The following is a 22,771-nucleotide window of genomic DNA, read 5'->3' as shown; positions in this document are numbered from 1 at the left end:
CAAAGACTGAGGTCAAATGTCATACGCTGTCTTCTGAGGGTGCTTGTTTACTTTTCTTTCTCTGACTTCAAAGTGAGAGGATTGATGTGACAATCTTGCTGGATACTGTGGGTAGGAAAGAGTGTTTTTTCTAGTACACAGCAATATTCAAATGAACTGTGTATTTCAGAATACATCAAAATTAGGAACACAAATTCATCACATTTTTGTTATTTCTGAAGTGTCAGAAACAAATACTTTAATATTATCAGAACAAATCATTAGATTAGATGATGCAATTTTGCACTCTGACACTCTACTCTGCAAAACCTCACTCTCCGCCAATGAACTCTATGCCACTCTACTCTGCACTACTCCACTCCATGCCACAGCACTCTACCACACTATGCACTACTCTTCACCAGTCTATACTACTATACTCTGCACCACTCTAAGCCACTTGACTCTACTCAGCACTCTAAGCCAGTGCATTCTATGCAACTCAACTCCACTCTGCGCCACTGCCCTCAGCATCACTCAACTCAGTGCCACTTCACTCTGCACCACTCTACTCTATGCCACTGCACTCTGTTCCACTGCACTCTATACCACAGTACTCTACTCTGTGGCACTCTATTCTCCACCACTCCACTGTGCGCCACTCCACTCTACTCTGCACCACTGCACACTACTTTGCACCACTCTTTTCTACGCCACTACATTCTACAACACTGCATTGTACGCCACTGAAGTCAATGCCACTGTACTTAATGTCAGTAATATTCTACGCCAATGCACTCTACATCAGTCCGCTCTCCTCTGTGCCACTCTACGTGATTCCATACTATGGTACTCCAATACACAGCACTCTCTGCACCTCCACTTTAACACTACTCCACTCTTCGCCATTCCTCTCTATAACGCTCCACGTCACTCACCTCTATGCCACTAACCTTTAGCCATGCTGAACATCAGCCACACTGGTGTGCAACATGGCTAAAACACATTGGCAAAGCCAATAGCTCTTGCATAGGCGAGACCTGTTGGCTTTGCCAATGCTTTTTTACCAAAGCAACCCCCAGATTTTATCTGTAACTCATTAGATAGTCAATCTTCCCCCCACAAGAGCTGTTTCACACATTAAAATCTTTTTTACAACCTCCCTATGTCATTTAATTTCAGCAGTTAGGTGAGGAAGTAGCACAATTCTAAATTGCCAAAATATCAAAGAAATCAATGCTTATGCATGTATAATTAAATCCTTTGCATGTAGCAGCATACAAATGACAAGAATACAAGTTTTTTGCATTTTTAACTATTTCGCTGTTATCAAGGATTTAGTTGTGTGCTTGACTGAATAGCTAAATAGGTTTTTAGCAGTTTCCTAATTTTTTTGTTACATGCAACCAATCGGCTCTCAGGAGAAAGAGTTCCATATGCTGGGTGCGGTGACTGAAAATCTGGTGCCGACCATCCTCTTCTTCTTGAATTTAGGTACCAACAGATAGTTTCTATGTGCGGAGCACAATGTGTGTTTGGGGGTGTACTTCTGAATTCAGGAAGTACTAAATGGCAGACTGTTATTGTTGAGTGTTTTGAAGATGACGCAGCCACTGTTTTGAATATTACTCTTTCATGAAATTAGCATATATGACTATTATCAAGGTTTAAAACTACCAAGTAGAGAAACAGTCTGGAAAATACAAAAAATGTTTGAGGATAGATAAAGCTCATATCAATATTCAACAGCCTACTCTTTATTTAACATCCACCCAGTACTCCCTGTTCATGCTTCACCGCCACAAATCTATCAGAAGTGACTTATGTTTGAAATTCTATTAAATCAGGCTCTCCAAACAAGGCCTACCCAGTTTCATTAGTCTTTAAGATCCGCTTTAGCCCCTGCCTTTAACTGCCGTGGTCAATCTTTCACTTTTTATAGGTATTATCCTTCCTGCCTGGAAGGATGGAGTTGTTACCCAATGCGGAAAATCAACTGCCTTTGTGGATCCCTAGTGCAGAACTACAGACCCATTGACCTCCTACCAGTCTTGGCCAAATTGAAAGAACGCGGTGTTGCTAAACAGCTTGCATAGTATCTAGAAAATTGGGATATTCTAGATCTCTGGCAATTATGATTTCATCTAGGTCACTACAGCCTTAGCATTTGCTCTAAATGAGCAACAGTCCATTCTGTACGAGGGGGACTCTGTGCTTTGAGTCTCTTGGCCCTTTCCACAACATTCAATATGGTTGATCAATCCATCCACTTGATGCAGCCAGATGATTTATGGACACGGGCACAATTTTTCCTGGTTAGCCCTTTTCTGAAAGATCCAACCAAAGCAGTGAGCCTACCATCCTTTTATTCCATGACAGCAGCGGTTAAAAGTGGTGCTCCTCAAATGTATCTGTTTTTGCTTAGCTCCTTGAAGCAGATATGAATTTGATATCCCTGCTAATTATGTTCTAGGCCAATGACATTCAAACAATTGTCTGGCTTGGCAATTTAGTACCAAATACTACTCTCAATGTGCTGGACTGTCTACTAGGAGTTCAGCCTTGGATGTCCAATAACTTTCTCAAATTGAATGCTAATAATGCACCCAGTTGGCAAAACTGTATCTGGCCTTCCTCCTAAGGTGAAATTTCCTCAACCTCATGAGAAAAGGCCGCTTTTGACATGGTTAGCCCCCCCACGTTTTGCCTAGTAAATGATGTAGTCTCAAAGTTGTTGGTGCCCAGGGCCCCTGCTAACCAGGTTCCCTGGGCCAGATCTCTTTCTCCAAAACTGTTGTGATGCATTGGCACAATTGGAGACACCTTTAGCTGCCACTATAAGCCCCTAGTAAATGGAATGTAGATACCCAGGGCATGGGGCACTAGGGGTAGGCCCCTGAGGACCGCAGCACTGATTGTGCCTCCCTCTAGGGCCATGCAGTTAGGTGCACCCAGCACTGCCATTGCAGGCTGAGTGTCCCGGTGCAAACCCAAAAGGCAAACTTGACATATACATAGCACACAGCCCGTGTGCCCTGTTCACAATACACTGCATGCCCTATAGGTAAGACACCCCTCTGGCAGGACTCCCAGCCCTAAGGCAGGGTGCACTATATGGTATGTGTGGGCATAGATGCATGAACAATATGCCCCTACTGTGACCTTGCCTAACCTGGGACATAGCAAGTGAACCTGTCAGTCATTTCAACACATGTGCTGGACACTGGTCAGTACGAGTTTCACAGCTGCATGATGGTACCCTGATCCCTGGGTTGTTTGGTATCAAACAGCTCAGAATGATAAATCCAAACTGGTACCAGCACTGGATCTATTGCAAAATGTACCCAGGGGTCACCTTAGAGATGCCCTCTGCAAAAGCTAACTACCCTGGCATGGTTGCTGGCCAGTCATAACCAGTCTGCCACCACCATACAAGAGTCTGAATCCCTGGGGTGAGAGATCTTGCTCTCTGGGATTGAGAACAAAGTGCAAACACCTCCTTCCTCAGGAATGTGCACTGCCCTAATAGCGAGCTTTAAAGGGCTTACTGTCCTTGAAACCTGTCCCCAAGGCCTGCTGCTAGCAGCAGATGCCCCCCCCCCTCCATTGCAGACTCACACTTTTGGCGGGAGCAAGGGTGGGAAACCAGACAAAGGACAAGATGAATGGTCAGTCCTGGCTTGGACCACCGTTAAGGTGTTGCCTGCAAGGTAACATCTCCGTTTAATTTTCTTCCATCTTGCATGGAAGGAAAATAGCCAATCAGGTGTAGGGAAGTGACCTCTGCCCACAGGAAGTGGTCACTTAGTGGGTGTAGCCACCCAAAAGTAGATGACCCATTGGTTACTACTAGGTTCCCCATAATACGCCCACTAAATACAGTGGTTAGTAGGCATCCCTATACCAAGAAATCAGATTCTATCGACAAAAGAAGACCAGCAACAAAAAAGACCCAAGAAGCGAGAACTGAAGTCCTGCTGCACCAAGAAAAGGTCCCAATCCCTGCCTGCTGCACTGAGAACTCGACAATCGCTGCTAAAGGGTTGCTTGGATGTCAGACTGACTCTAAAAACTCCTAGAGGACCTCCACTCTTTGAAAAGCACCAAATATCTCCATCCAGAGTGAAGGCATCACTCTACAATCCCATGGAACCAAAGACCCAGTGAAGGCCACTTCACTGACCGGCTGCTGACCAAGGAGCCAGACACCACAGCCAGATCAAACTTCATCCATCAGACCATGAGGACAAAACCTACCAATGTGCTAAGTTCGGTGGCACTGCGACCCCCAGTGGCCATACGGTGCAAAAGCCACAGGCATTGGTCAGCTCACTTCGGACACCCAGAAGGACAGTCCATTCTGGACTGAAAAAGGACCAGTAAGAAGCCCCAGTCGAGGGACTTCATGAAGCACCCAGACCTCCCCCCAGAGTGCCCCTGCTGACCTGCAAGTGACCCTAAAAGTGTCCTACCTCCTACTTTTATGGGCACCTTTGTGCACAGCTCCTGGCTTCCCGATTTGCTCTGATCTGGCAGCCCTGCACCCTGCACCGAAGATCTGGCTGTGCCCCACAACACTTGAGACCTCAACACTGACCCCCTGCACTTACCTTTAAGTCCGCCTGTGCAGTGCTTTTCCAAGTGGTCCCCTGCAGTGGCCTGTCACCAGCTCCATGGACTTTCTGCAGCTGCACCCACTGAAACCGGGATTCGCAGGAACTCCTCCAGCTGGTCCAGCGTACCCTCGATATACCTGAAAAGGAGACATTGGTAAACACATTGCCTGATTTACTGTGAACTTTCAAAGTATTCCTCTATTGATTCCTATGGTGCGTAATTATGCACAAAAAGACTAGCTTTATTACTATTATAAAAATTCATAACTTAAAAAGTATTAGCCTGATTTTGATGATCCTGGTCTTAAAAACTTTATAAAACTCTGAAGTATTTTTGTAAATTGGTCTCAAGTTATTCTTTTGAGTGCGTGTCTTGCTTTACAGATACTGTGAGTACAACAAATGCTTTGCACTTCTCCAAGATTAGCCTAACTGCTTGACCAAGCTACAATAACAATTTGAGAATTAGGTGGTCTAGCTTTTACTACTGTAAACCAATGTGTGGTTCCCTGGACCCCCTGCACAGTGTGCCTAGCTTTGCATACTACATAGAGGGCCAGCCTCCTACACCTCAGTAAAAGTAAAGTCTCTGAAAATTGCCCTTAATAAAAATCTCTTGCTCAAATACATGCAGTCTCAACATCATGTTCCCACAGACTGATTTTTTTTCCCACAAAGTTCTGCCTTCTTTGCCCTCTAAACTACTGGTGCAATTAGTGCCTGCTTCTATTATTTATAGAATTGACTACTGTAACATTTTATATCTTGGATTTCCAGACAGTTACATAGTTGCAGAAAATCCAGAATTTAGCAGTGCAAACCGCAGCACACCTTTAAAGAGAGAACATTAAAACCAGAATGCAGCTTCACTGGCTCTCAGTCAGACAGATGATCTCTTTCAGAACTCTGCCTTATGATTAAGATCTAACATGACAATGAGATGTGATGCCTTTGTGATCTATTTAGACCTTAATTGCCAAGAAGAACTTAGCTACAACACTAACTTTCCTGATACTCACACCTCGCTTCAAGAGATTTCCTCTGTGAGTATGACTTCTCAATATTTTGGGCCCTTTATTTAAACCATGATGCTGCTCCTGTTGGTGCTTTAGGCGGGGAGGGCTGTGAGGCAACAACACATATCCGTGTTAATCACATTTGTGCTCCAAGCCTGCAATGCAGTGTGGGGGCAGGAATGACTGAATGAGAATAAGGTGTGCCAAAAATCCTGCAGACAGATGCAGTACTGCAGAAATCATTCATGTACTAGATGTTCCAACTCACACGCTGCGATAGTGTCTCAAACAATATCAGCTGTCTTCGCATGGTCTCCTGGAGAACAAATATCACACATGGACAAAAAGTGAGATGGAAACTCCTGGAAAGAGTTGGGTTCGCTCTTGTTGTGTTTTGAGGCTCAAGGCAATAAACGTCCATCAACGGTTTTACAATCTCCCTAGAGTTATTTGTGTATGTGGTAGAGCTGGTCTGGATAGTGCCAGGCTGTAAGCCTCGTTCCTTCCATGGTTGGCAAAGCAGTGATGGGTTGAAACTGAGAGAGCGTAGCTTATATAATCTATATTAACATGAAATGTTTATGAACTAATGTATAATAATGCCGCATAGAAACTGTATTAATGTATTTTGCTAAAACGTGCGCTTGAAATGTGCCCATGGGGAGTGGCCGTCAATATATACGGGGACTAATAAAACTGACTAATAAAGTTGAAATGTTATGTTACGATATGATTTTATACTAATGATAATAGGTATATGTAAAGGTTTTGCTAATAAATCACTAGGCCTTAGCATGAGTCGAGGCCTAACTGTCTGGCTCTCATATTAAATGTGTTTTTCTAACGTGCAGTGTGCTGACTTGCTGAAAGACATGAACTCTTGTTTTTTTCTTCAAACTAGAAGCTGAATGTAACTGCAGTAGATTAGTTCTCATGAAATTCGACTTGCTTGTAGAAACATTTTAGCTGAATGCAACACTGTAGACCAGTCGTAGGTACAAGGTCGCCTGAACCGGTACAGACAATGGAGCCACTGACCGAAGATGTGCAAAGGACCACAAGACTATGAAATCATACCGGACATTCCACCCGCTAATGACGTCAGTTATAAGGACCAATAAAATACGTGAGAACTGTTATGGGGTGACAAATTTGATGAGCTAATGTGAAGTTAATTGGTTAAAGATAGTGGGGTGCAACCCCTTGTCCAACCAAATTTTAGGGGAATTTACAACGAAAAGGGGATAAAAACCCTTGACACCAGGAAGTAAATTAGAACAGGAGGGAATAGGAGAGAGTTAGGGGAGATGCTGATGCGATTTGCTATGAACCAGACACTTTGTCACTCTGCATAGAGACTTTGCTGTTTGGTTCTTAAAATCATTCTTGCCTTATAAATTGCCCGTTTACACTTTACCTCCTTATGAGGGAAGTGCCCCCTTTCTCCCCGATTGCTGAATTCTTGATGGCGAATCAACTGATGTCCTGAGGACAAGGACCGAACCTGAGTGCTGACCCAGACGGAGGGTAACTATATCACAATGAAATTGTGATTGTCTGTTTGCTTTTCCTTTCTAGGTACCAACTGCTTCTTTTGACAGAGACCATAGTTAGATGTTTTCCAAATTGGTGTTACTAAATTGTTTTGCATGAAGCCCAACATGCCAATGCTAATTCGAGGTTAGGAGAGGGGTTCACTAAACTGACACAAATAGACTAATTACCAAATCTATGCTTTGTTGAATAACGTGATGATGATACTCTGCTAAAAATAACCTATGCTGACGCCGTGTTATATTCTAATGTTTGTGATTCTGGCTTTGCTGAAATCTTATCAGAGTTGCAATATTGTGACTATGCTAATGTGTTTCTTGGTTTTGAGACTAATAAATTTGCTAGTAGAATTGTAATCAATAGGGAATAAACTTCACAAAATCATATTAAACTGGTGTTGTTATTCATGACTGAAAGGTCATGGTAGTCTTTCGAGTTCATTAAATGACTTTGAATAATTTGAATTGTCGTATTACTGTGAACTTTGATGACATTATTGACATATTGATTGACATGTTGATTAGCTATCTCGTCCTAAGGTGTCTTCAATCAGGGTCAAAAGATGAAATGGCCTAAAACGAGTCCCAAAGTGAGTAAATTAATCATAAAGGGACACGTTAAAAGTTCTGGTAGCAGAGTGACGGTTTAGGCCCTTTGGGGCCCTAGGACGGAGGATTATTGTTTTAAATTGTTTTTCGAGATAATGCAAATTGGAGGTATGATGCGTTTCTAAATTCCCCATGACTTTCCCGGAATCTCAGAGCCTGCCTAACTGATTTGGGTATGTTCTCGGCGTTTTAGTATGTGTTGTGTAGAATTTGCGCTTGCTCAGCTTATGCATATTGCAGGTGTTTTGTGAAGTTTGTGTGGATCTAGGTCAGGTAATGTTGTTTTAGTAGGAGTGGGCGTACTCCACAGTATGAGAGTAGGGAAGTCGGCGAACTTCATGTGAGTGTGGCGCTTTGTGCTAAAAAATTATCCATGTGGTTGTTTTTGGTGATGTACGGACCCATCGTGGTCTAAGACTCCAGAGTATATTGACAAGTGTAGAAGACACTTGGGTTTATGTTGTAATTTTTGCGGTTTAATAGGTCAATCGGGCGTGGTTGACGAGTTGAGTTTGAGTCAAATTGTGTGAGTGAAACCTTCGATGGAGATTTGGCAAGTTCTAAAGTGCACTAGAACAAACCATTGACAAGTCGAGAGTAGGATTTGCGGGTCGAATTCTGCTTGCGTATGAGGGAGCTGAGAAAGAGAGAGTAGCGGCCGAGGCTTCAAGTGAAATCTCTGTAAAGTTCTGAAGCGATTGTGTTACCCTTCCTGTAGTAAACCGGTAAATTTGGGTTTTGTTGTTAAAGGTGCTCGCAATATATCGCATTAGTTTTGTGTGAGGAGGACAAGTCACAAGATTTTGTCAGCTGCAGTGTGTGTGAGTGTGACGTCAGTAGTGCCGCACTGGGATAGGTCAGTTGCGAGAGGGGTCGCGCACGGATTGGCAGCCGTCCGTGAGAGGCAATAGGTTGAGAAAGGTGTCTGAAGAGTGTTCTGGGAATTAAAGTCACTTTCTGATTAGATTCAAAACAAAATAAAAGATGCAAAAATTAGGTTTTTCAAGGCTTTAAAGAGTGCCTGGAAGGGAGATACATATATTAGGGCGAGTGAAGGGGAACCTACACCGCCTGAGGGTACTCCAGCTTATATTGTAATGGAGGAAAAGGGAGTCGCGCCATGTCTTTGGATGAAGCAGTGGCGCAAATTAACAGAGAAGGAGGGATGTTTAGCATTTCCGGAGCACGGAACGTTCAATACAAGAATTTTAGAGAACTTGAGGTGGATGTTAAGTGTACAGAAACCGCCTCCGAGACCACATCAGCATGAGGCATTAGCAGTCTGGGATTTAATGGCCATACGACAAAGACAGCAAAAAATTGAAAGGAGAATAAAAAGGGCAGAGAAAACTTTAGCTGAGGCTAGATGGGACAATGAGAACAGAATGTGGAGAAGGGGAATAGTTGACAGGCTTAAATTGTTTCCGGCAATAACCCAGGAAGATCAGACACAGGGAAAGAAAGCCACCTGTAAGACAGACAAGGGCTCTAGCAAGTCAAAGGAGACTCAGAGGTCTTGGGTAGATGAAGATGATTCAGATGACGAAGAGTTTCTTAATCAGTTGTTACATGATCGCCTGCCACCATATGCTATAAATGACACTGCTCCAAGCACTAGTGCGGGTCCTGGGGACTCGACACAGAGTAAAGGAATTACAAGTACAGTGAAGACAAGTGATACAGTTTTGATACAAAATGGTGTCAGTGTACCCACTGCACCAGACATGCAGATACAGTTGCAACCACCGCCACAGATACAGAGGATTTACCCAGATGTCCAAGTACTAGAGACAAATACGGGTCTGATGGTGCTGCCTGATCCGAAATATATGAGATCAAAGCTAGTACAGATTGAGCCAACTCCGCAATTGCTGCCCCAGCCGCAGCAACAGCTGATTCCGGGTTACAATCCAGTGGCAGGACCGCAGTCAGTACCTGCAGCAACCACGATGAGTCAAGCTTTGATGCTGAGTTAATGCTCCATGGAGTTTGGGACCTGGTCAGACACCAGCTGCCATATCATTACCAATTACTGTTGGTCCACCAGTACCGCTGTATGCGCAGGGTAAGCCTGGCTTGTGTGATCAGGGAGTGAGGACCCAAGAGGCAATAAGAGGAGGGTTAACTGGAACTTCCCAACCAATGACACCAAGGGAACAAGCAGCAGAAGGACTCTGGTCTTTGCTAGACCTCAGTCCAATTTGGGCTTCTTTAGAGGCAATGAGACAAGCAGGGCTAAGTGTGCTAGCCCCACAGACACTGAGTACAAATACCACACAGTCACCATTAATGCAGTCAGGAAACATTTCGTTGCAAGGCTTCTCCGTGCAACAGTTGAATGAGTGGCTAGAAAAGATCAACGCTTCACAAACTACTACAGTGACCACAGAGAGGTCGGAAAGGGATGAATACCTGAATTTTGTGAGACTGGGTGTAGAAGCTGCAGAACTAGTGGAAGGAACAATGGGAGTAAACAGATTAGAGTCATACACAGAAGCAGAATTGAGGTATCTGTGCCCCAAAATCACAGAAGTGAGTAAGGTGCATCAGAGTTTGGCAAACCTGGCGGATAAATACAGCATTGATATTGAGAATACTAAACATTTGAAAAGAAGCTACAGATTAGACTTCGATTCTAAAGATTTTGATCACATGAGGTCTACCAGAATGAAAGCGCATCTTAAAAAAATACTGCAAAGTGCGCAAATTTGGGGAGCCTTAGAGAAATGGGAAGGCAGATGGGCAAAGAAAAAAGATAAAGAGAGAGGCGATGATCTGGAACGAAAGCAGGCTAAAGCCGCTCTGGACACGGGTACAATAAAAATGTTACCAATGAGAGAAACAGCCGGAGGGGTCCTAGTCCATGTACCGTGGTCTATGGGCGACATCCTGTCATTCACAAATGATTATCCCAGGTTGAGGGAGAAGCCAATAGAATGGTACCAGCAGACGGACAGGTTTGTGAAGTTGGCAAAATGTCTCTGGGAGGACTTGAATACCCTGTTTGAAATTATAGTTCCATCTGATTTATGGCTTGAGTGCAAGAGAGGTGTGGATTGTCCGACACAGGAACCGGCAAGGGATAAGGTGACTGGAGCACCATCTGAGGAGGTTATGAAGTATTATCATAAAATGATTGAGTTTTTGAAGCAGAAAGTGTCACCAAAAGTGACTGATTGGCAGAAAATCGATCGAACCTCACAGGAGGCCAAAGAGTCGATTCATGCTTATTATGAGAGATTGTTGAAGGCATTCAAACATTACAGTGGCACTGAGACCATAGAACCGAAAGACATAATTATCTTGTGTTCAGGTTTGTTGAAGGGCTGAGACCAGAGATTAGCCAGATGATTAAGAATCATTTGATCTGTTGGCAAGCAAAGCCGATTGATGAGGTATTGCAGTATGCGAAATACTGTAGTGACGAGATTGAGTTGAAGCAGAGAAAGTTGAAAGAGAAGGTGATGGTGATGCAGATTAAGGCAGCGCAAGCAGGGATGCAGAGGAACGGAATACAGCAGGTGATACAGCAACAACCGCAAGGGAATGGCATGTTTCAGGCACAGCCAAGAGGTCCAGGTCAAGGTTTTGTGATCCGCGGTCCAGACTTAAATACTGTTGTGGTTCAAAAATTCTGTGCAGGGGATAAAAAAAGTGTCACCATGTCACGCGTGCGGGGACGGGGGAGTGGGGCATTAGAAGCGGGAAACCCAATGGTGGTGCAGGATGGTGTTGTTCAACAAAGCAATGATGTTGGTACCTTTCAAAATGTGAGGGGTCCAAAACCGAGGGGTCAAAATCAGAACTTCCAGAATAACATGGTACAGATGCAGGGGTTACAGCCCATGCAGCAAATGCAAATGCCGCGTGTTCAACCAGCACAAATGCAACATGTACAACAGCAGGTTCCCATGGTACCTAGACAGCAAATGCAATTACCATTAGCTCCAATAGGACAGCAACAGGTGATGCTTCCTCAACAGGTCACAGGCCAAACGATGAGTCAAAATAACACAGTACAACAATTCCCATTGCGTGGTGAGGATGGAATAAACAATGAATGGTCAGATGATTGTTCAGACAGTGAGAAGTGCAGGCTTGCAGCGTCCCTAGAGGTAGATCAGAGGGGTCCCTTTGTAGAGGGGAAGGTGATGGGTCATAAGGTTTCATTCCTATTTGACACAGGAGCTACACGCTCTACAGTCAGAAGTGCAGAGGTTCCAAAATTACCACTTTCGGGGCATAACATAAGAGTGGTAGGAGTAGCGAATCAGTTTCTGACAAATCCGATTACAGACCCGGTCCAAGTTGAGATTGGTAACTTCCAGGGACTGCACAAATTTGTAGTCTGTGATTCTAGTCCAGTATCCCTACTGGGAAGAGACTTGCTGTGTAAAACAAGATGTTCCATTACCTGTTCCAATGAAGGGATTGAAGTCCAGACAAACAGTGATGATGAAGGGGACGATGGGCAGTTTTCAGAGTCAGAGACAGAGACTGCAAATGAAGAATACCCTCTGATAACTTTATTCCCGATGCTTACAGTATTTGACTTGCAGGGAACAGTAACAGAGAAAGTGTGGGACCTGACAGGAAAGGAAGTAGGACTGATAAAAGGAGTAGAACCGGTCAAAGTACAGGTAAAGCCAAATGCAGTGTTTCCACAGGTACCGCAGTATCACATGACACAAGATGTCCTCATTCAGGTAGCGCAGATAATTGCGGACTTTGTGAAGCAAGGGGTTCTGAAAGAACTGATGAGCAGCCCGTGTAATTCACCAATAATGGGTCTGAAAAAGCCTTGTGGGAAGGTTCGAATTGTGCAAGATTTGAGGAAAATAAACAAGATTGTGGTAAAATGCTGCCCCATAGTGCCAAATCCATCAGTAATCATGTTTCAGGTTCTTTGTGATGCAGAGTGGTTCACAGCTGTGGACCTGTCTCAAGCATTCTTTTCGGTGCCTCTTCATGAGGACAGCCAATTTCTTTTCAGTTTCAAATTCCTGGATAAGGTGTACAGTTGGTGTAGAATTCCTCAAGGGTTTTCTGAATCACCTTCCATCTTCAATCAGATATTGAAGAAGGACTTGGAGTCGCTAGAACTGCCTTTCAGTTCGACTCTAGTACAGTATATTGATGATTTGTTAATTGCGTCCAGAACAAAAGACGACTGCAGGTATGACAAAATTGCCTTACTGAACCATTTGGGAAAGAACGGACATAAAGGGGGTTATTACAACTTTGTAGGAGGTGTTAATCCGTCCCAAATGTGACAGATATACCACCAGCCGTATTACGAGTTCCATAGGATATAATGGACTCGTAATACGGCTGGTGGTATATCCGTCACTTTACCGTCACCCCCAAAGTGTCCCCAAAGAAGCTGCAATACTGTCCGAGAGAGGTGAAGTACTTAGGTCACCTGATTGAGAAAGGGTAGAGAAAAATATCCAAAGAGAGAGTAACAGCCATATTGCAGATGAATCCCCGACAATGTTTTTGGGAATGGTGGGCTACTGTCGTCAGTGGATTCTAAACTTCTCGATTATCTCTAAACCATTGCTAAAACGGACAGGCAAGGAAGTTCAGGATGTCCCGGGTAACATAATCTTGTCCGAGAAAGAGATGAGGGCATTCATGGAGTTGAGAGAATGTATGTGCAGGGCATCAGCTTTAGGTATGCCTAATTACATGAAGCCTTTTCTACCGTTTTGTCATAAACGTGATGCATGTTCTTTGTCTGTTTTAATACAGGTCCATGGAGGTGCAAACCGCCCAGTAGCATATTTTTCAGCTACTTTGGACCCAGTCGCAGCAGCCTTACCGGGTTGTTTGCGTGCAGTTGCAGCAGTTGGTCAAAGCCTCACACAGTGTGAAGGCATAGTGATTGGACATCCCTTAACAGTAATGGTTCCTCATTCAGTTGAAATTCTGCTAACCCGAACCAAGACACAACATATGACAAATGCTAGATTAACTAGATATGAGACCGTTACACTGGGGTCTCCGAATGTTTCCCTCAAGAGATGTACTGTATTGAACCCGGCAACTTTACTTCCTATTGAAAATGCAGATATTAATGATACTGAGGAAGTGGAACATGATTGTCTTGAGGTAGCAGAACTGTGCACCAAACCAAGACCTGACATCAAAAAAACTCAGTTAGAAGAAAATGATTACATTATGTTTGTTGATGGTTCATGCTTGAGAGATTCAGTGGGAGTCCTGAGAGCTGGGTATGCCGTGTGTACAATCACCGGTATTCTAGAAGCTTCCTGGCTCGAAAGAGTGTACTCTGCTCAAGTGGCTGAATTAATGGCCCTTACTAGGGCATGCCACGCAGCAGAAAACCTGAAAGTCACTATCTATACTGACAGCAGATACGGATTCGGAATTGTACATGATTTTGGCCAACTATGGTCACAGAGGGGTTTCATGACCTCTTCTGGTTCACCATGGAAAAATGGTGAAAAGATTAAGGATTTGTTGCAAGCGATTCAGTTACCTCTTGAAATTGCTGTGGTGAAATGCAATGCTCATGTTAAGTCACAAGCCTTTGTGTCAATTGGAAACAGATATGCAGATCAAGTTGCAAGGTTTTGCGCATTGAACTGTATATTGTTCCGAGATCAGTGGGAATTGTTACCTGCAACTGAGAATGAAACATGTTTGAATTTTGCAAGTGTGGCTGACACATTAGATGGGCTAAAATTACTGCACGGATGTGCTGGCAAAGAAGAGAAATGCTCCTGGCAGAGAATGCACTGTGTACAAAGAGCTGATGACACATGGGTCTCAGATGAGGGGAAAATGGTTTTACCAAACAGTCTTCTGTCACAGTTTGTGAGGTTCTATCATGGCCAAGCCCATAGAGGGAGAGATGCAATGATCAGGTTGTTCAAAATTTATTGGTTCAATCCAAAATTCAGACAAGCTGCAGAGGTTATCTGTCACAGGTGCATCATCTGTCAGCAGATAAATGCAGGAAAAGGGACGGTGGTGAATATGAGCCACTATGGGATAGCTGGCGGTCCATTTAGCAGGATGCAGATGGACTTCATTGAGATGCCTATGTGTGGAGGACTGAGATATGTGTTGGTGATTGTGTGTGTTTTCAGTCATTGAATTGAAGCTTACCCTACACGTAGAAATGACAGCCTCACAGTAGCAAAATTGCTTCTTAGGGAGTTAATACTGCGTTTTGGATTCCCGATCTCTTTAGAATCAGATAGGGGCAGACACTTCGAAAATGAGGTGATTAAGCTCTTGTGTGCTGCACTGAACATTGAGCAGAAGCGGCATTGTAGCTATCGCCCTGAAGTGTCAGGACTAGTGGAACAGATGTATGGTACCTTGAAGTCGAGAATGGCAAAAATGTGCGCAGCTACCAATCTGAAATGGCCAGATGCATTGCCCTTAGTGCTGATGTCAATGAGAAATACACCTGACAAGAAAACAAGACTATCTCCTCATGAGATACTGATGGGTCGAGCTATGCGATTACCCGCAGTACCTGCAAATGCTCTTGTGAATATCACGGATGATATGGTGTTGGACTACTGCAAGGGTCTGGCTGGTGTGGTCCGCTCTTTTTCTCACCAGGTGGAGGCTAACACATTGCCACCGATCAGTGATCCAGCTCACACCCTGAAAGCCAGTGACTGGGTTGTTGTCAAGAAACACATGAGGAAGTCGTGTTTAGAGCCGCGTTGGAAGGGGCCATATCAAGTAATACTGACAACCACTACTGCTGTGAAATGTGCAGGTGTTCCAAATTGGATACATGCCAGTCACACAAAGAAATTGACGTGTCCAACTGACGAGGAACTTGAAGTATCCAAAACAACAGCTGCAGAAAAGGAAGTCTCAGGGCCAGAGTATTCAAAGGGGAACTGAGACTGAAGGAGAGCCCACTGAGGACGGCTCAGTCACTCAAAGTGAGTTTCAGAGGGGTGACAGTGAGCCTATCTCAGTTGAGGTAACAGGGGAACCGACGCAAAGAGAGATTCTCCCAGAAGCAGACGGATACGGATTTGAAGTTGAGCCCGTAACAGACCCTGAAGGCGAGGGGGAAGAAGCAGAGGGAGGTCAAAGTGAACTGACTCCTTCTGAGCCGGTTGCAGGTCCGTCAAAAGAAAACACCTGAGCACAAGAGGAGGGTGCTGTTCAATGCCCTGAAAGGCCAAGCAAGAAGAAAACACATAAAGGAGATAACTGGCCGAAGCCACAAGCTGCAATAGAGAAAGTGGTCCATGGAGACACAATTGAGGAAGAAGTTGACACAACCAGAAAAGAGCATCTTAGTGAAGGAGAGTTACAAAGTGAAAGCAGACTGAAAAGAAAGAGAGTCGCAAACAGGAGGTACGCAGGTCCTGAATGGGCATATGCAACAACAGCTGAATGGCAACAGGAATTTTTGATGTTCTGTTTTGATCGAGAGGTACCAGGTCAATACTACGGCACCTGAATTCAACTCTAGAAAGAGACTGTGTTAAAATATTGAAATTAAAATTGAAAGCTGAGAAGCTGAGAAAAGAGACTGATAAATTCCCGGATGTGACACTGATAACCTGAATTGACTCTGAAAACCGATTATGACAAGCTGCTAACCTGATTTGACAAAGGGGTCCTGGAGTGAGTGAAACGCTGTAAATACTTGCAGATAGAGAGAGACTTTGCAAAAAAAAAAAAGAGCTTTTATATCGTCCTCAAGTTGATTGTTTGCTTTGTATTATTTTGGCTATCTGATTCTTTACAAATCATGAGTTACACTAAAAGTAAGAGTAAAAAGGGTAGGATGTGTGGTTGGTTGAGTGTTATTTTAGCTATTGTATGTTCAATAATAATTATAGGTGTGATTGTGGAAATGCCTTGGATGGATAAGAAAGCGACTAACAATTCTTCAAAACCTGAGACTGCTACACTAACACCGTGGGAGAAGTTTGAGCAGGATGCAAAATACTTGCATGAGGGAACTAATTCAAAGGGGGAACTATCTACTAACGTCTTCTATCGCTTGTTGAATGAGTATGTTGACACAATGGATGCAAAGAATCGTTATGTGTGCACAAAGATTCCTTCGTCAGTACAAGAAGGGGTTACTTATCATAGCTTGCCGCTAACTTACGGGATAAGCTGTAGCTTGCTGTTAACAAGATTCTATGATCAAGAGCATGTGCAATATTTCTACTCTACCTTAGATGTAGTGTTTTCTTTTGTGCCAGTAATTGAGTATCTAAACAAATTAGCTAAAGAACACAGCATAAAATTAGTTAGGGGTTTCTTTAAGCCGACACTGACATTTGGGACAGCTTATGCGCATCGCAATAATTTAACCTGCTTACTAAAGCCTGTAGAGAAGAGCTTCTTAGATCACACTGATGACAGACGAAAGTCATTAAAGGAAAGGCTAGAAAAGGGATTGGAGAAACGCACACTTGCAAATGATTATGCTTACACTGCAATAAAGACATAGGGCAAGTTAGCTATAGATACAGTACATGTAGGTCGGCTTTGTATATATAGGCCAAAATCTGAACATGACACTTTATTTGTGGGAACGAGTGAGTGCAGGCATGTGTTTTTGTTTCAGAGTAAATGGACATTCATGTTAAATGGACAGGATCCAGCGATCCCTGGGATCTATTATATATGTGGACTTAATGCTTATTACTGTCTTCCTAAAGGATGGTATGGGACATGTTATTTGGGAATAGTTTTCCCAAGATGTGCAAAGGACCACAAGACTATGAAATCATACCAGACATTCCACCCGCTAAAGACGTCAATCATAAGGACCAATAAAATACATGAGAACTGTTATGGGGTGACAAATTTGATGAGCTAATGTGAAGTTAATTGGCTAAAGATAGTGGGGTGCAACCCCTTGTCCAACCAAATTTTAGGGGAATGTACAACGAAAAGGGGAAAAAAACCATTGACACCAGGAAGTAAATTAGAACAGGAGGGAATAGGAGAAAGTTAGGGGAGATGCTGATGTAATTTTCTATGACCCAGACACTTTGGCCCTGATTCTAAGCTTGGCGGGCGGCGGTAGCCGCCCGCCAAGCGGGAACCGCCAGAAGACCGTACCGCGGTCAAAAGACTGCAGCGGTCATTCTGGGTTTCCCACTGGGCTGGCGGGCGACCGCCGAAAGTCCGCCCGCCAGCCCAGCGGGAAACACCCTTCCCACGAGGAAGCCGGCTCAGAATGGAGCCGGCGGAGTGGGAAGGTGCGACGGGTGCAGTTGCACCCGTCGCGAATTTCAGTGTCTGCAAAGCAGACACTGAAATTCTTTGTGGTGCCCTCTTACGGGGGCCCCACGACACCCCATACCGCCATCCTGTTCCTGGCGGGCGAACCGGCAGGAACAGGATGGCGGTATGGGGTGTCAGAATCCCCATGGCGGCGCAGCAAGCTGCGCCGCCATGGCGGATTCCCATGGGCAGCGGAAAGTCGGCGGTACACCACCGGCTTTCCGCTTCTGGCCGCGGCTGTACCGCCGCGGTCAGAATGCCCGGCGGAGCACCGCCAGCCTGTTGGCGGTGCTACCGCCAACTTCCGCCCTGGCGGTATTTACCACCAGGGTCAGAATGACCCCCTTTGTCACTCTGCATAGAGACTTTGCTGTTTGGTTCTTAAAACCATTCTTGCCTTATAAATGGCCCGTTTACACTTTACCTCCTTATGAGGGAAGTGCCCCCTTTTTCCCCGATTGCTGAATTCTTGATGGCGAATCAACTGATGTCCTGAGGACGAAGACCGAGCCTGAGTGCTGACCCACAATGAAATTGTGATTGTCTGTTTGCTTTTCCTTTCTAGGTACCAACTGCTTCTTTTGACAGAGACCATAGTTAGATGTTTTCCAAATTGGTGTTACTAAATTGTTTTGCATGAAGCCCAACATGACAATGCTAATTCGAGGTTAGGAGAGGGGTTCACTAAACTGACGCAAATAGACAAATGACCAAATCTATGCTTTGTTGAATAACGTGATGATGATACTCTGCTAAAAATAACCTATGCTGACGCCGTGTTATATTCTAATGTTTGTGAATCTGGCTTTGATGAAATCTTATCAGAGTTGCAATATTGTGACTATGCTAATGTGTTTCTTGGTTTTGAGACTAATACATTTGCTAGTAGAATTGTAATCAATAGGGAATAAACTTCACAAAATCATATTAAACTGGTGTGGTTATTCATGACTGAAAGGTCATGGTAGTCTTTCGAGTTTATTAAATGACTTTGAATAATTTGAATTGTCGTATTACTGTGAACTTTGATGACATTATTGACATATTGATTGACATGTTGATTAGCTATCTAGTCCTAAGGTGTCTTGAATCAGGGTCAAAAGATTCATTGGCCTAAAATGAGTCCCAAAGTGAGTAAATTAATCATAAAGGGACGCGTTAACAAAACCATTACAACCCACTCCAGACACTTCAACTTCAAGGCATTTCTCACTCGTAAAATTATTTCAAAGATGGCTGGTTTCTGTGCACATCAGTGCAGTGTAACATGTGAAAACAATATTGCAGCATAAGTGTTAGTAAAATATTTAAAATCTTATACCTCCTCTGAGTATAACATTTTTATCTAGACACCAGAAAATGCGTATAGTTCAATCTTGTTTCTACGTAGGATGGGCTTAGTTTCAATTCACTAAAGAAGGCCGGTATTTCAAAGCTGTCCTACAGGTTTGACAAGATAGAAACTGTCTTGATCTCACTGGGCCACAAAAAAAAGGAAAACATTGAAATCATTTATCTGTGTTACTGTCCTCACGTTAGATAAACAGACATTTACCAATTTAAAAGTGTGCTTGAAAACTTTATTATTTGCAGTGCTGCAGAACAGAATTATATTGCAATATAAATGAAAGAGAATAACAGAATCAAGTCCAGCCAACACAGGACACGTTTGCAAAGCCAACATTAGCGCCTGATAATGATCTGCTCATATTATCAAATCTGCATTATTGTCATCTCTTAAGTGGATGGAAATAAGCATCTAGAAAAATGTTATAAGTGGGTATTCTTAAAAATGGTTTAAGGAACGATGCATAGCATATTGATTATCATTTTCATGTTTCTTGTAACAAACGCTTGTGATTAATATCCAGCAATTTATAGTTGACAGTCTTTGATCCATTGAGAGAGATCTTTTCCTTTGCAATGCGTATTCCATGCAACCCTGTAGGACAAAAAATATGTCTGGTTAGACTCAATTACATGTAAAAAACAGAGAAGAAATAGCACTTAAAGAAATATCGTTGCACTGAATTAGTAATTTCTATGAATACCTCAAGAGCTAATGAGAGGACAAATTAAACACCCTTATTTTAAAAATGGGGCACATTGTAATGATGTACAGGACAATTCACAGACAAAATAAAAAGAAAACAATGCTGCCTGCCTCCTTTCTCCTGCCAAGTATTTCTTCTCAACTCTTTCATATGCCTGGGATGAGCTAGCTACTCATACAATTGTTGGCAATAGATCTGGTTATATGCATCATCATTAGATCCCTATCTAATTTGAAAGTGAACGTGCAGGCTGGTTCATTGTTGGCGCCAGCAGCCTGGGAAAGAGTCATGGATGGCCAAATGTAGGTTGGGCAAAGAAATTCCTAGAAAACGTTAAATTATTATGTAGTGGATGCAATGTGGAAAAGTGGAGCTTTATTTCTGTAGGAATTCCCCATTTAAAACATTTTTTGAATAAAACAAACTGGTAAAACATCTCATTATACACCATTTGCTGATGAAGAGTTCTTGAATGATACTCAGTGAGTCATGATTCCCCGCACTGTTCTACTTACTGTATTCCTCTTCTTCAACAAATTCATTTAAGCAAATTTGAGAAATATCATGTCACACCCTGGTTTGCCTGTTCTGTCTGTTCCCCATTGTTGTCACTGTTTTCTAGTTGGGTATGTGCTATGTACTCTGCTGTGCTTTGTTCAATGTTTTCTGGTTGGGCAAGTGCCTTGTACTCTAATACTCGTGCTTCACCTTTTTCTAGTTGGGCAGGTGCCATGTACTCTTCTGTGCACTTTTCACTGTTTTCTAGTTGGGCAGGTTCCATACACTCTGCTATGCACTATATTAAGGCAAGCTATGCACTTTAGTTGGAGTGCAATGTTATAAGATCCGTTGAAGTGCAAATGCTCAGAATTTGTGTTTGAACAAACAGGTGGTGCTTTTTAGTTAAAAGCCGCTGTTTCCTGCTGACCTAAAGCTTTCCTAATATGCTTACTTGTTTATTTGTTCGAATAACCTGGATATCTTCACTTGAAAGTTGGAGTCATCAACCATTCTCAGGAACTCCGTCTCTTCGAGACAAATTTGAACTATTTTGAACCCTGGAACCTGATTGATCAGCTAGTGCCACTGTGCCCCCATTGCCTTGACTACAACCATTTTTTGCTGTTGTTTAAGGTCCATCTATTCCAGCCCACTACACAGACCCGAGGTTAGTGCACTAACTGGGCACTTCTAGTTTTGGTATCCCCTTTTTCTTCAAGGACACCCTAGCAATTTGAGTTTGAATAAGAATGCCTTGGCTAAAGAAAAAGGACTAGTTGCGTTAAGTTCATTAAGATCTCAAACTTTCAGGCTGACTGTTAGGCATTCATGTACGGTTGTCTAAAATGACTGTGTTCTTGCTGCAGATACCTCTTCTGACTGAAGGAGTGTGCCTTGCCACTAGAACTTGAGGAGTCCTGCTCAGAAGGGTTATACCCCAACCCCATTCTTTTCACAGAAGCTCTGGGTACACCAGAACCATCTCTCTCTCCATCTCTCTCTCCAACCCCATTTCTCCCTAGGGTTAGTCCCTGATATCAGTCATCTCTTCAGACACTAAATTATAATCTCAAAGAGAAGTAGAAGATCTTCGCTTCCACAGAAGTCCTGGGAATTCAGGTGAGTGGCCCTCGGTGAAACACATTTTGCCTAGAACAAACACTGATAGAACAGGAGACATACTTTTGTAGAGGAGAAGAAGTGCATGTATGGAAATTATACTTGAGTAGAAATTTTGGGCCAGATGTACGTTAATGCAACTTTGCATTTCCTAAATAGCGACTTCATAGAAATCCCTATTTAGGAAATGCAAAATGCTATGTACCAAGATACCGATTTCCTAATAGTGATTCCTACAAAGTAGGAATCACTATTAAAAAATCACAAATAAGGAATCCCATGCCATTTGTGATAATGGGCCGGTTTTGCAATTCCCAAATAGAGATTTGGGAACTGCAAAACCAAGGATGGCTATGGGAAAAGGATCCCCGAAATGCATCCCAAAAATATTGCTGCACATGTAGAGCAATATCACAAAATAAAATGATGGACAGAGTGTTAAAAAATTTCAAACACTCACCCCCAGTCACAGATCTGGGTTTAATCCATAATTATTTTGCTTGCTAAATCACCCCAGTTCGGACCCAGCTATATGCAAATCAGTCTTGACCCTGCTCCCTATGGGAGCAGTCCAGCCCGAACTGCCAAGCCAGGTCCTCCCTGGACAGGATTCAAGCCTCCTGGGACCGGTTTGAGGGTATCATCCTTCATCAGCCAGGCTAGCTTGAATCCAGTGGCGCAGCAATCAAGGGACCCACGTCTGGGCATATCCTCCCCACTTAGGGCAACTTTAGCAACACAAAGTGATGATGGACGGAGTGTTGAAACTTTTCAAACACTCACCTCCAGTCACAGATCTGGGTTTAATCTGTCACTCTTTTTCTCACCATGCCACCCCAGTTTGGACCCAGCCATATGCAAATCAGTCTTGACCCTGTTCCCCCTGGGAACAGTCCAGCTCGAACTGCCAGGCCAGGTTCTCCCTGGACCGGAAACAAGCATCCTGGAACCGGTTTCAGGGTATCACCATTCATCAGCCAGGCTAGCTTGAATCCAGTGGCACAGTGAGCAAGGGAACTACGTCTGGGCATACCCTTCCCACTTAGGGCAACTTTAGCAAACCAAAA

The 22,771-nt window shown here is 43.5% G+C and overlaps 1 protein-coding gene across 1 annotated transcript in view; it reads right to left on the bottom strand.

Moving 5' to 3' along the window:
* Positions 1–19,596: 19,596 nt before the first annotated feature.
* The window catches only part of LOC138288216 (lysozyme C-like), a 103,228-nt gene continuing 100,053 nt past the window's right edge, over positions 19,597–22,771 (bottom strand). Inside the window, exon 4 of the mRNA XM_069229597.1 lies at positions 19,597–19,972. Coding sequence (XP_069085698.1) covers positions 19,906–19,972 — 67 coding nt within the window. The 3' untranslated portion in view covers positions 19,597–19,905. The remainder of the gene's footprint in view (positions 19,973–22,771) is intronic.

The sequence above is a fragment of the Pleurodeles waltl genome, chromosome 4_1, assembly GCF_031143425.1.
Source record: "Pleurodeles waltl isolate 20211129_DDA chromosome 4_1, aPleWal1.hap1.20221129, whole genome shotgun sequence".
NCBI lineage: Eukaryota > Metazoa > Chordata > Amphibia > Caudata > Salamandridae > Pleurodeles > Pleurodeles waltl.
Note: the sequence above shows the minus strand (reverse complement) of the source record. Positions and strands in the feature narration are given on the sequence as shown.